The sequence below is a fragment of the Platichthys flesus genome, chromosome 6 (genome assembly GCF_949316205.1).
Source record: "Platichthys flesus chromosome 6, fPlaFle2.1, whole genome shotgun sequence".
NCBI classification, from domain to species: domain Eukaryota; kingdom Metazoa; phylum Chordata; class Actinopteri; order Pleuronectiformes; family Pleuronectidae; genus Platichthys; species Platichthys flesus.
Genome location: NC_084950.1, coordinates 4,321,698 through 4,336,850, shown reverse-complemented (window position 1 = coordinate 4,336,850; position 15,153 = coordinate 4,321,698). Strand labels below are relative to the sequence as shown.

The following is a 15,153-nucleotide window of genomic DNA, read 5'->3' as shown; positions in this document are numbered from 1 at the left end:
TTCCTGACTGCCACGATTCCCTCCGAGCATCAAAACAGTGTCTCTGATTGTGATTCTGATTGTGTGTGCACCCGGAAAACTAAAATATCAACAAATAAACAAAATGTAGCACGAATCCCGTAAACTTCACTGATCTGTTGATTACATCAGAGAGACTTTGTTTTGATCAACGATTATGTGTTATTATTGCTAAAGAGTGTGGGAGTTAAATTAGCAGGCAAATAACCAAATGTTTTTCAGTGAGCTCCCACGTTCCACCGTCGGTTCTACTACCAGACACGTCCATGGCAAGTGATTCAGGAATTACAAGCACAGAAATATATTGCACAGTCAGTCAGTGGATAGTCAGTCTCTCTAATGAGGGTGATAAAGTGGTACATATATCCCTTTTGGGCAGTTCATTAAAGTCACTGATATGCCGTGAATTTAATTAGTGAAAACTTTTTCCCATAACACTTATCCTGTCTTGACAAGTGCTTGAAAAATGTAATGGTAGATTTAGTTTCTTTTGAAGCTCAAAATGTCCTCATTCATAAGATGCTACACAGACAGTTCCCAGTGTTGTTTAATGATCAAGTTGAACTCTAGGACAGAGTTGTCTCCCAACAGCAGAAGAACAACTGTTTCCTAACATTTCAAGATTTTTAAATATATTCCATGTTTCTTTTTTTGGTGGTGAAAAATTATTCAAATGCTTCTATGACTTGTAAAAGATAAAACAGAAACCCTGTCAGATTTAAAAGGAGCCACAAAGAGAAGGCAGTGTTATTTATGATTTCTGTTGTCCTCATTTCGACGGGACAGTTAGGAAATAAAAGACCACTTCACTGGTCCTATGCTAAAGGTTTTATCTACATGTACAAACGTGTGCTGTATGAAAACAATCCAGTGCCACACACCTGCCCTTCTCTCTATTCGTGAACTGCTTGCAATGTGTGTTTCTCTGGCTGTCCTCCTCTTGTTACCCTCAATACACACTGGTTAACGCACACACACCTACACACACACACACACACACACACAAACAAACACGCTCACGCAGACTGTTCTCTGAGATGATAGCTGCTCTCGGTGAACACTGTCTTCCTGCCTCCTTGGGGGTGAGTGGGCGGTCTGGGTGGGTGGGCCCCTCCCTCCTTGCATTTTCGGTTCCTGCTCTAAGCTCCGCCCTGCAGCATCTCTGGCTCCTTCTGCTCCTCCTGTCACTCTCGCCATCGACTGTCCTCTCTAACCAATCAGCAGTCAGATCTTCTGCAGATGCTCCGCGCACAGACAGGTACGAAACCTCCTGATAGGTTGATGCACTCACTGAGAGTTGAAAGCAGTGACTCACTGTGTTAGTGAAGCAAAGACTTGAACCAGTGTGTGTGTTTGTGTGTTTGTGTGCTTTGTTGTCAACCTAATTCATGACTATTTCTATCTTTCCTCTAAACACTATTTAAAACCTGTAAATAACTGTTAACTCCTCCTCTCTTCTTTCTTGTGAGAGAATGTTTTTCCTCAATCGGCAGTGATTCGCTTCAGTCGTATTTTCTCACTAATCCGATTGGTTGATGGGTCAATCCTCTATTCTGCACTGGTGACTGGGGCTTCATGACCAGTGAGAAACTGCTTCCAACTCGTTCTTTTAACAAATCTACTGTCTTCATCTGGCGCCTCAGGCCCTGTGACCAGGTCTCTTGATTGATGTGGGGTTTCCTTTTGCATGGGCATTAAAATCTAATGTGAACAACTAGAAGTTGTTATAACCAACAACAGATTTCATAAGCAAACACAAGAAGTGGAATGATTTACAAAGCACCTTGTGAACAAAGCAAACAAATGTTTGTTTCATCATTCCCTTGTGCATATGCTGCTTGACCATGGGATACAGACCATGTGATTCAGACAATGCAGGGAACTTCTCTTCAAAACCTTGCTCTTCAGTGCCCCCTGTGGTCAAAAAAACTCCACATGGTACTGTTAGGCGATTAATTACTCGGTGTGTGTACCACAGTTAGCAAACCGTAGCTCGCGGCTAACAAGCTAAACGTGCATGGCTTTGTTTAACTGATTGACTGCAATAAGCTTTCTAATGATTTCTGTTAATGATGTGATCGTAGACACACACACACGCATACATACACACACACACTTAATGCACAGCAGCAAACCACCATAGACATGAGGAAGTGCTCAGTACCTCTGTTCTGCTTTTTTGTTTTAATTTTTCACACTTCCTCTTTGTGTTTCGATGACGTGTGTATGTGGTTTGTCTGTTCTCGGCGTCCTCTGAGCACATTTACATTTCATTCAAATACACATTTATTTATGGACCTGTCCCAATATATGTCTGCCCATTGAACTGGAGCTAATGTCTCTCCTACAGAACCGCATGCATGAGTCTCTGAAGCTGTTTGATTCCATCTGTAACAACAAGTGGTTTGACGACACGTCCATCATCCTCTTCCTGAACAAGAAGGACATCTTTGAAAGCAAGATCGCCAAGTCGCCACTGTCCATCTGCTTCCCTGAATACATTGGTATGTATCCATGTACTTCATTCATATATACTGTAAATGTATATGAACACTAGGAGGCACTGTGGCCACTGAGGTGAAGCACGTTCAACCCGGTTTTGAGAAATCACAATGTTGAAACTTGCACCTTATTAAAAAGTAATTGTTATTTCTAATCTTTATTTCTAAAGCCCGCTCCTAGAAAGTTCTGGTTACTTCCAGAGATTATCTCTGTGGCCTGTGGATAGAACTGAACAGTACACACCTTAAGATACCTCATAATAAACCAGTTGGTTAAATGAATTGGGTACATGGTGACTTTCCCTCATTTATCCAACTTTACGTCATCCTGTCCTTTATCTTAGCTGAAGAGTTCTCTCTCATTTTAAAGTAAACTTCTCCGTATCAACTTAGTGAACTAGTTAATAAAACAGTTGAAGCTGTACAGTATGCATAAAGCTTTGAGATTAAATGGAGGTAACGACAAACAGACCGGATGGTTACCATAAGATTAAAAGGCTGAGCAGATTGAGGCTGAGACTGTGGAACACAAGATGAGAGTCAAACAATTAAAAGTGAAAGGGTGAATGAAATCAGGGCTGTTACCAGGGGTCCAAGACGACACACAAAGACGAGTGTGAGCGAGACAAGAGCAACTGAGAGACACCGGGAAAAATATAAACAGCTCACAACTGCTAGATGGTGAGAGATCAAACCAGCGAGAGTGTGAGAAAATCAGAATTCAGAGCCTGTTTCCTCTCATCCGCTCGTCCGCTCTTCATCCTTCTACGTAGCCCTCACTAGTCAGAATCTTGATGATTTTTGAATACTATAATAAATGAATCCATTAAATTTGAAACACCCATTAAAGTTGATGAAAGTGCAAATGATTACTTCATCAAATGAAATTCCACATCCATATGTATGAACTTATGATTCGATGGATGGAAGTACATTATTTTAAGTATTTTTATATATTTTATATATATTTTATGTATTTCACTCCCTATCAGCTTCCATAGCGTTGCCCATGTTTTATGTTTTGAAAGCTTGGCGAGCAGCGAGCACGCCTCAGCAGATTGTTTGCTGAGATTGAAAGTCAAAAGTTGTGTTTTTTAGAAAAATATCAGAAGCAGCGTTCCGGCCTGAACCTAATTCCCGCTCTCTGTCTTCTCTGTCCTCAGGACCTGACACCTACGAGGACGGAATAGCCCACATCAAGTCTCAGTACGAGAGCAAGAACAAGTCGACCAAGAAAGACGTCTACTCCCACGTGACCTGCGCCACCGACACCAACAACATCCAGTTTGTCTTTGACGCTGTCACTGATGTCATCATAGCCAATAACCTGCGGGGCTGTGGCCTTTACTGAGGATGCTGTTAAATGTTAGTCACAGGGTGTTGAACGAGGTTTTAGCCAAGTAGGTGTCACAAGGGTAAATACTTGTGCTGCCTACGTAGTTGAAATCATATGGTTATGTGGCTTCTGTCAGTGATGCTATCATGTGACAGGAAGTCAAATATGGGGGTTATATCGTACAACTTAACCACACGGCTGATCATTGCTTCAGCTTGACTTTTAATTATTGATTTGCCTGGTTGGTTGAGACTTCTTTTAACCTAGTTGTCTTTTTTTTTGATTCCTTGTGTCGGCTCCGGAAGAGGAACCGGCAGCAGCATCCAGTAAGACTGTTCTTTGTGTGTTTGTGCGCCTAAATGCCAAATGTGCTGCTTGTGTGCTCCAGCAATCTTATACAATACCCACAGTAAACTCTTGAGGGACACAAGGTTCCTGAGATGAATTTGTACATACACAAAAGTGCCTTATTCATAGAAGTGGACTGAATGCAGTTCAAGTGCATCCCTCTTAGAGTTAACATCCACATTGATAAAGTGGGAATCCCTCTTCTCCCACCCTGAACTATTTCCAATCATTTTTTATTGGGCTTGAAGTTATATACCACAGACACATGCCTTAGTCCATTGAAAGATGGATTTACAACTGCTCTAAACTATGTCCTGCAGTGAGTCCCATTCAAAGTCAAACTTATCCCCAGTTTTGTTCAGAAAACACTTATAACTGGATTGTGCCCAGCAAACCCAGAACACTGTCAGATGGTTCATCATCTCAAACTTCATGTCATGGGACATCCTGCTGGTCCCGTGGTTCGAGGCCATATGTTATCACTGCAAAGTCCCCATTTTGATTCCCTTGCATTTTATTCCCCTCTTGCTCTCTCTCTCTCTTTCTGTGTTTCTGGAAAACGTGGACTTGTGCCATGTTGTGATATTTTGTATTTATTCTGAGGAGGATCCTGCTCGGTCGACTGTTGCACTTCGCCTTCGTGCTTCAAACCATGGCACTTCACCTCAATACCTTTGAGCAAACAAGAATATAAAAGACATTATGAACCCAATTATAACGGATAAATACAGAAAAGACAGAGAAGTGGTTCATAGACATATTACAGAATTTTTTCAGGTTACAAAATCGTTTATCTGCTTCGTATAAACTACACAGCCACAGTTTATACAGTATAAGTGAATAGTGTTATTTCCAGTCAGTGTTTGAATCCAAAGGCCATTAGGTTGAACTGTTGATGCTTTTCACTGTGAGTGAAACAGTGCTTTTGATTGAATCTAGAAAACCAAATGGACGTGTTCTCGTTTCTTTGTTGCTATTCGTGTGAGGAGGAGGAAGAGGAGGAGGAGGAGGCTGCCGTCATCCTTCATCACCACTGGTCATATTTTAGGATTGACTCTCCCGCCTCTAGTTTTGCAGAATGCCAGGATCCACTATAAATATCACTTTTTACGTAGAAGTACCAGAGCCAGTGTGCTGACTCAACCGGCAACTCCCAGATATTAGATATTGCTTCAATGGAAGCATTGATTTTAAATCGTCCCCAGGGCCAGATCCATTGTGTCGGGCTGCACAGTGTAACATCCCTCTTGTCCACCACGCCGCCCTAATAAGCCAGCAGTGAGCTTTGAAAGATGCTGCTGGTGAGCACACACAGTCCTGTGGGATAGGAATGTCAACCTTGTGACTGTAGTCTGAGCCGTGATGTTTCACAGGTTTTGCTGAATGAGTTTCCTCTCTGGTGGCGGCCAGAGCTGCCGTAGGATTGAGGTCTGATGCAGCGCTCAGCCTAGGTGAACTGGAAATTGATGCGTGTTGTTTTTTGGGACGGTTTGAATTTTGAGCCTTGGCGTTAAAGCCAGAGAGATGCACCTCGAAAACATAATGGGCTCCTCCCTCCTCTCTGTTCTCTGCAGAAGTTTACAGCGTCACATATTAACTGAGCTCGGTTCCTTTAGTTATTCATGAGCAAGGCATTTATTCCACCCTCCCTCCAAACTCTGAACAGCGAGATCGTGTCACCTCCCTCCGCTCGGGGCTGCCATCTTATCTCTAATCAGGTAGATGATGTCATCAGCTCTCCCTCACACATCTGTGCCAACGTTTTCTAACTAGACACAGATAGCTACCTAAGGCAACATCCTGTGTGTGGCTGTGTGTGTGTGTATCTGTTACCTTCATGTGTGTGTTGATTTTAGGAAAGGTATGTGTGCGTGCGTTCATGCTCATGAACATGTGTTGCGTAAGAGACAACATCAGCCCATGGGTGTTGCGCTGGAGCCAGTATTTGTGGATTAATTACCCAGAAGGCACCAGTCTACCCTTTCCACACACACACACACACACACACACACACACACACACACACACACACACACACACACACACAGACATGCACACATGCACACGCAAAGGCACTGAAGACACAAACACACCCTTGGGACTCTCCAAATGTCACAACACCTTCCTTGGCAGCACCAGATAATACCACCGCACTCAGCCAAGGAGCCTCAGATGTTTCCAGGTTCTTTTGCCAAACAAGACGTCTGCTGCCTCTTGTGCTGTGAGTTTAGTTGATCATCGTCTCCTCTGTCTCATTACATCCACTACGTGTGAAATGATCTTCCTGCTTTTGCTGTTTGATTGTTGATGTCAGGACGACAGGATGTGAAATATGCATAAAGTTTTGGGCCTGACATTAATGCAGAAAAGATGAAAGCAGTTTCGAGCACTTAACTTTCACTTCTCACTCCTGTCAGTGGTTGGATCGTGTTTAGAAGCTTCTCTCCTGTTTTAATGCACAAGTGTGCACGAGTTCTCTTTTCTGTGTCACTTCCGTAGATTTCAAACATATATTTCACATGTTTCAACAAGCGTCTGTTACTTTTGTTAATTGTACTTTAGTATTGCAGGATAATTACACGATCCAGGATTTATTGTTGTCTCACATGATGGAGGCGAAGATGCTCGTGGAGACGTTTCTGTTGTAATTAAATCAGGACGCTTCATGCCTGAGAGCCTAAAGGGCGGGCAGCGGGCAGCGGTAGACACAAGCTGTGGAACAACCAGCTTGTGAAATTTCCATCCACACCAACTTAGCAGGCTCCTGTTAACATTTAGGTGATTTATTTGCCCTCAGGGTGGAAACAGCAGTTCTCTGCTCGAGCGCTCGGCTTCTTTCCTGCCTGTGTCGACCTCAGTGCACAGGTAGAGGTGATTCTACAGCCAGTATTCTGCTGTACAGATTCTTCCCTGGTTTACTCATTAATTCAGAGTGCGATCAGATGTATTTACAGTAAGAATACCCATCAATTCAAAATATGTAAGATCACAAATAATATTTCTATTTAAGCAAGGGCGATAACCGTGTTATTTAAATGAATTGCTACAAGTTCTATTCGGTAAAAATCAGTTCTGTCTCCGTCCTTTCAGCATGAAGTCACCTTGAAATCATTCAAAATGCAGCATTCAGGCATTTCAACACAAAGTGAGCGTAATGTGATTATTTTACCGTTGTGAAAAATCCATTAACATTATGTAAAAACCCGTCTCTCAATTGTATATTGTATTTCCGGTGTGGATCACATCTAGAGAACAACGTTATCACAGCAGGGACACGCTGGTGATGTTGCCTTACTCATTTTAACAAACACATTACAGGCCCAGTCTCTTTGAGAGCATAATTGATCTGCTCATTTTCAAAGATGTGGCTCAGGAAAGAGATTTATTGACTGTTTGGTTAACTACACATTGACCAGGGAAGAGCATCCATCCAATGACACGTCATCAAGGGGGCAAACAATGAGCTCTTAAATCTAGCCGGCAAATAGAAGATGTATTTGACACTTATTTGACATCTAATCTGGAGCTGGAAGTAACTTGAGTTGAAATCTCCGCCAACCGTCCCCTTAAATTCAGTCTGGCTGCACCACATTTTACTCATGTTAAGACTTAACCTCCTTATTGAAGCTACGATCACTTCCTCCATTTTGGCTCTATACGGTCAGCAGTGGCAGGGCGGAGTGCTGTTGGTCAATAAGGAAAAGTTGCACGTCGCAGTTCAACAATTTCATTTGAGACAAAACTTCAGGTCGACTAACTATAGCAGATCCATTGGAATGAATTAGTTTTGCAGCAGAGTTTTGCTTCTTCACAGAAACTGTCACTTGTGAGGTGATACATGCAAATTAACAGTTACAATGAAATGGACTGAAACCAATTTAACAAAAGTTTGGAGGACTCAAGCACAGAGAGGAGAGTGAAACGTTGTGCTCTGTTTGAGCTTCAACCAACTGAGCTCAGTGATACAAATCAAACGAGAGAGGTGTGAACCTTCACACTCCAAACATGTCTCATCTCACATATGATTCTTCTTTGAGTCTTTGTTTCTTAGGAGGAAACGTCCTCACTTTCCCTCTCTGACCCGCTCTGCTCTCCTCTGGCTGCAACACTGACGCTCCAAAGCTATTAGTGGTTTATAGGGTGAAGACAGGATTGATACTTCCACAGTGTGTGTTTGTGTGTGTGTGTGTGCATGCATGTGTATGTGTGTGTGCTTTTCACATCCCGTCCCTGCTCCTGATGAAGGACTAATAAACCCCCAAACAACCAGTGGGAAATCACATCAACAGGCGAGGCCAAGAAGACATTGGGTAATGTGGTTTATGTTTCGCTTCGGCCCCAATAAGAAATCCGTGTTTTTCCTGTATGAAAGGAGAGATTTGTGGGTAATGTAGTTTGAGGCCATGTTACAGAGGGTTTATGGGCAACACAGTTTGATGATAACCCTGCAGGTCCTTTCAGGTAACACAGGTCCTGTGGTGTCTGGGCTGCAGCTGCTGTTCCAGAAGAGACGCCTGCACCTGCTAGCTATTAAAAACAAGTTGTTGAAATGTCACAACAGCCAAAGGAAGAACTGATCAGACTGAACAGTTACATTTCACCATATTGATTAAAAACAGTTTTTTTCTCTCTGCTGCCGTATTTATGCTTTCAAATTTAGAGATAAGAGTTTCGCCTGCAGATATTGAGTCGTCTTTATAATGCGTTTAGTTCTGAGGCCGACAGATGAAACGAGCACTGGAGCCTCTGTAGGAGGTCAGAACGCCCGGGCAGCACCCGACCACAACGAGCCTGGGTAGAAGTAAAGAGTCTGACCCGGTAGACGTCCTCACACTCGTGCTCTCACCGCTGCCGCTCTTTTCAGCTTCATCCGTCCGAACCAAACAACACCTGTCTATACTGTACAGATCACCTGAAGGCAAAATGTGTGTTTACTTGTATGTGTCTTGAGCAAGTGCTGTATTTCACTGAGCACTGTGAGTTGAAATGTGTCTGCTGTATCTCCGTCACTGCTGTGATAATTTATTGAACGTTGTATTTATACGTAAAATAAAACGATAATAAAGGACCACGTGAATAACTCCATGTGTGCGATTATTTCCCTGTGGCCTAATTATTCATGTCTGTGTTTTCAATTGTTAAAACAGCTGTGTTCAGTTGTGAAGGTTGAGATTGTGTCTCTTTCTCTTTTCCTCTCGCCACAACGACAGCAGTCTTTTCTTATTCTTCCTTTTTGTCTCTGTCGCACTGTTTTGAAGGTTTAACAATGGTTGTAACTTGTTCCTCTTCTTTCCTCCTCTCTTTCTATCATCATCCATCCGATTCATTTTTCTCTGTCCGTTCTTCACCTTCCCTCCCTCTCTTTCATTTATCTTCACCTCTTCACATCACCCCGTTTCCTGCTTCCTTCTGCGTCATCTTAAATTTATTTTATTATTTTTTCCATCCCTTTCTTTTTTCCTTCCTTCCTCCCACGACAGAATCGCATGCACGAGTCCCTGATGCTGTTCGACTCCATCTGCAACAACAAGTTCTTCATCGACACCTCCATCATCCTCTTCCTCAACAAGAAGGATCTGTTTCTAGAGAAGATCAAGAAGTCTGCGCTCAGCATCTGCTTCCCCGAGTACACAGGTGAGAAGATTATACACATGCATTTAATTGTTTACATTTAATATGGTGACAAAAAGCCGCTCTCGAAACACGTTATCAGGGAGAAAACTTGACAGGTGTAGACAATGGGTTTCCCTGGAAACACTGAATCCAAGCACACACAACAGAACACACAGCTGATCCACAATTTAGAAACGCATAACAAAGAAACTGGTAAATCCATTTTTAGCAGCATTTTGATAAACTGAGTTTTACTAGATTGTTCAACTCCAGACTAGTGGACCACTTATTACCAAAGTAAGAGTTTAAAAGTGTAGTTAATTCAGTTTTAAGCAAATCATTTTATGTTTTGTTGGAAATTGTGTTGTGAAATTTTCTGATTCTGAGCGACAAAGGATCCAACGTGTGGATCTGTCTCAGGTCAACTTGTCCCAGAATTCATTGCACATCAGGGACGCAGCTAACAAGCCAGTCATGCTGATGGTAGTAAAAGCAGTTCCACTTCCAAACTTAAGATGAGCTTTAAAACCGCCTGATAGACAACATCCAGATGCTGAGCTAACACCACACGAGCCGGAGGTAAAGTGAGGACCCCAGTTTAAATTACATCATTTAAAAGTAGGATTGAAGACCCCCTGTCATATCAAAATACGATTCACAGATGTGAGTAACGTGTGTAAACGCCCTGTCGTGTTCGTGGACACTGATTAACCTCGGGCTGGATACAGTAGATTAGTTTGAGCGAGCGCCACATTAACCGTCAGTGAGATATAAACCACACTGAGGAACGTGGCTCTTTGAATCACAGTTTGTTTACAGTTATAAGTCAGTTGGATTTGTCCGGAGAGAGAGAGAGAGAGAGAGAGCTGTAACCCAACAAGCGGCTGATTGAAATGTTCGCCCCGTGTGAAGAGCATCTGCCTCTGAGGTGAAGCCGATCAGTCAAATGAGCGACGCACTGTACATGAAGATTTACTCCACCGCTGTGAAAAGGAAGAGGAGATGATGATAAACAGGGAAGAAAGAGGGAGGGGAACTGCATGTGTGGCTGTGGGCAGAGGAAAGAAGGGAGGAGGAGAAGAGGAGACGGTCACGCTCGGTCAGCCATGAGGACGGGAGAGAGAGGAGATGCTGTCTCCTGTCGTACCTCTGAGCTGATCCCATTCTCCTCGGTCTCTCATACTTCTCTTTGATAATCACATTTGACTTAGTCTCTCTTCATCCCTCCTTCATCCTGTCCTCCGTTACTTTCCCATGTGAAGCATCTTGAAACGTGATGTGTTCAAACCCTCACATCTTTGGAACAGGAGCAAACTAACTAGGACATGGATTCTGTTTTTAATTCCTCCCCTTGTTTTTGTGAATTCAAAAGATTAAACAGCTCAAAATTCTGAAGGAAACTCTTGAAGCTCCTGAAACACCTCGTCAATAGTCCGATACCCCCCCCCCCCCCATATCACATGAGACAAAGCCCTACATTTGCATAATATACGTCTAAAGCCAGGTTTAATATCAAGAGGTTTTTGCACTATTTAGCTACAGATTGCAAATTTACTCAAAACGGCGGCTACAGGCTTCGAGGTAGCTATTCTCCGGTTTGGTGGGTGTGTCATAGCTCTTGCCCAATCAGCAGCGACATGTTTGTAAACCTCTCCGGATAAAATCAATCGTAACGCTCTCTACAAATGTGTTTGCATCATTTGAAGATGCTAAAAACAGCTGTTCTGGACAGAATTACAAATATTTGACCAATCAGAACAGAGTGGCTCAGCTGGCCAATCAGAGCCGACTAGAGAAGGGTCTTAAAGAGACAGGAGCTAAAACCAAGTGTTTGAGACGGAGGCTGAAAGAGGAGCTGCAGCGATGAACAATGTGAGGAACTTGGGGTTTTCTGAATATAAGAGCGTTTAAACCTTTTCAAGTAATATGAATATGATCCTACGAATGAGTGTATTGTTACTTATTGTGTTGTGTTTGTCTGTTTTCTCTCCGTCCAGGACCCAACACCTACGACGACGCAGCAGCTTACATCCAGGCACAGTTCGAGAGCAAGAACCGCTCCCCGAACAAGGAGATCTACTGTCACATGACCTGCGCCACAGATACAGGAAACATCCAGGTGGTGTTTGACGCCGTGACCGACATCATCATCGCCAACAACCTCCGAGGCTGCGGCTTGTACTGAGCACGCCGGCGCCGCCATCGATATCCTCCCTCTTTGTCCCCTCCTCTCCCCCGCCCCTTCCTGCCCCCCTCCTCCTCCTCCTCCTCCTCTTCTTCCTCTTCCTCCTTGTTCCTTTGACACTGCTCTGGAAATAATGATGATGATGACGATTCTGCTGATTATTTAAAGAAAATAAAACGAAAAATGCAACTAGGTACATATTAATAATGAGGATAATAAAAAAATAAAATAGGCATACGTATATATAAATATATATATATATATATATATAATGTTTTTAGTTCTCGTCTCTTCTCCTTTCCCGCTCCCCCTGATGTTCTTTGGCCCGTCGCCAACAAATTTTAGTTTTAGTAGAAAACACGAGACCCTGCAGCCTTGAAAACTTCGATGAAAGCCTCCGCTCCTCCTCCTCCTCCTCCTCCTCTCTTTCTTTCTTTCTTTCTCCGCTGTGTCTTTTATCGGTAACAAAACAAAACCTGTGCTTTTTTTTTTTCTTCGCATCTTTTTTATTATTACTATGAATATGACTTCTGTTTTTATTTTGTTGATCGTGTGTATATTTATTACATGAGTGTCGGTCTGAACACTGATTTGTATTCACATTTTGCCTCACCTGACACCTTCTACTCGTGTCTTATTTTGTTGCCATAGTAGTGATTATATAATAACAAGTTTTGCTGGAATCTGTGAAAATATCGATAGCACTAAAAAAATACAAAATAAAAAAAATACACCAGACAGGTCGGCCAAAACCTTAAAACAACTTTTGAGACCTGCTGGAAACTGACAACGCTGTGTTTTAGTCTTTTGTTTACATACGCCGAGACATTTTAAGATGTTTGCTGTCAATTACTTTCTTTTTTTTAATTTTGAGTAACTTGTATTATTTGACTTCCCTTCTCCCGAGACCCGGTTTTCATCGACAGGAAGTGAGGCTTCCTGTTTCCCAAACCCGGCCTTAGCCATTGGCCGAGCTTCAGCCGAGGCTGATCCCGAAAGCCAATAGGAAATGTGCTAAATGTCCGATCAGTGCCATGTAACAGAGGTACTGTTCTGTAGATAGCTACGCTTTTAGAAGCAAGTACACAATGTTATAACTCTACCTTCCTCACTGTTATAACCTTTAGACCCACTAACATTCAACATGTAAGAAAACTCACTCCTGGTTTGATATTGATTGATTAATTTATTAATTTATTTATTGATTGATTGCCTGTCCGACACATGACCCGATCTGTCTGCCTTCTCTCTCTCTTCATTTACCCTCCTCCACCCCCTCACCTCCTCCATGCCTTTACGTCTCCTCACATCCATCCATCCCTTTCAGTTCTGGCCTTCTTTCCGCATGGCACCCTGGCGCCCAGATTTAGGGGTCAAAGGCCCCCCCCAGCGTTTCTGCCCCGGCCCTTCCCTCCCTCCCTCCCTCCCTCCCTCCGCTCCTCACACAGACAGCATGAGATACTCAAGCCTTTGTATAAAGAGACCAGTACATAAAAATCTCAACAAAAAACAACACAAGCTCCTCATCGATACTGTTCAGATAATAATTTTGAAAAATAGTTTTAATAAAAATTGCAAAAGATGAATAAAAAAGATGGTTTAAAAAAAAAGAACTAAGAATAGTAACTTAACAAATGAGGGGATTGGTTCCTGAATTTAAAGGGCCCGTTGTAAAAAATAAAATTTAAAAGAGTTGTAGTTTGGACGTGTAGAAAAGTCACGTTGGGAAGATCAAAGAAGTTTAGATTTGGGGGATTTTGTGACACGTAGGATTTTAAGTTTATTACTAAAATAATTGATGAAAACCAGTGAACGTCCTTCGTTCTTTTTGTCTATTTCTCTGCTTTTAATTAATTAACAGGATGTTTTGACGTCGAGCCGATTCAATCTCAGACCCTGTGTTGTAGTAACCGCCCCCCCGCCCTGCCCCAGCCCCTCTTACCGTTTTGCCTGTTTCCCTGCATTCGAACCACGTCCTCACTTTTAGCCTGACTCAGAACGATTAAATATAAAACTATAACAATATCTATTTTTTATTATTTCAAGAGAAGGAAAAAAAAATGTAATAATAACAAACCACTGTTTTTCGGGGGGGGAAGCACGTTTCTCGCTGCGTTCGCCTGTAGGGACGCCGCATGTTCACACATTGATGCTGTAAAAAGTCATGCTCCTTTCTTCTTCTACTTCTTCTTCTTCTCTGTCTCTTTTCAGTTCGACACACGACTTCCAGGTCTACAATGAAAAGCACAGTTCTCTCTCTCTCTCACACACACAAACACACAGACACTTGCTCGCACTCACTCACACACACAATAAGTAGATTTGGACATTTGTTATCTACTCATTCCTGATCTATGTTCCCCCTCCTCGATCTCTCCATCCATCTATCTATATAAACCGATCTTTCTTGATTTCTAGTTTTTAAAAGAGAAAACAACTGTGTATAATGACATGATATACCTGTTTCTGTTCCTTTGACCTTCATTCTTTTTTATTTCACCTCCTCTAATGTTCCGTTCTCTACCCAGTGAATGCTTTCTTATGTGCAGCTTTCTCTCTCTCTCTTATTCTCTCTCTTTCTCTCTCCCTCTCTACTCCTCTTTAGTGAATGGTTGTTATTTCATGTGGGATGTCCGTGCTGGAAAAACCAATCGAATGTAGTGTTTACATTAAAAAGCCACTGTTTTCATGACTACAAAAAGCGACCTCTTCTTGTGTCTGTGTCCTGTAGCGTCAGTCGTGTGTCTGTGATTTCACCTTCGAGCTTCAGGCTCAGCTGGATCGAACGTGAAGAGCGTTTCCGGACAGATGTTTGTGAAATCTTCCAGTTTTAACAGAGAGTCTTGAGATATATGATCATAAGTGTTTGTTTGTTCGAAGGCTTTCGAGTTTACAACCCCAGAATGAGGAGTAGGTTCTGTAAAATGTGAACCTGCCCGGTGTCTGCTGGTGACGCAGATGCTTTATTTAACTGGAATGTCACTTTAACCTCTGCCAAGGACCCATGAAATAGAAAATAATAATTTTAAAAGTCCTGAATCAGCCGCTTTGTCCAGATCCAAACCAAACTGTATATATTACCACACAGTGGCTGACAAAAGAGAATCCTTACAAAACCACATTTGAATCTGCTAGATCTAGATTCTTATATT

General features: G+C 42.4%; 1 protein-coding gene across 2 annotated transcripts in view; it reads left to right on the top strand.

Annotated features, from left to right (window-relative positions):
- Window positions 1–13,937, top strand: part of gnao1a (guanine nucleotide binding protein (G protein), alpha activating activity polypeptide O, a) — a 74,683-nt gene extending 60,746 nt beyond the window's left edge. The window contains exons 7-8 of one of the 2 annotated variants that reach the window (XM_062390499.1): window positions 9,684–9,837; window positions 11,814–13,937. In XM_062390499.1, coding sequence (XP_062246483.1) covers window positions 9,684–9,837; window positions 11,814–12,001 — 342 coding nt within the window. In that variant the 3' untranslated portion in view covers window positions 12,002–13,937. Of the gene's footprint in view, window positions 1–2,368; window positions 2,523–3,682; window positions 9,285–9,683; window positions 9,838–11,813 lie in introns of those variants that run through there. The other variant, XM_062390500.1, reaches the window with a different exon arrangement.
- The last annotated feature ends 1,216 nt before the right edge of the window (window positions 13,938–15,153 follow it).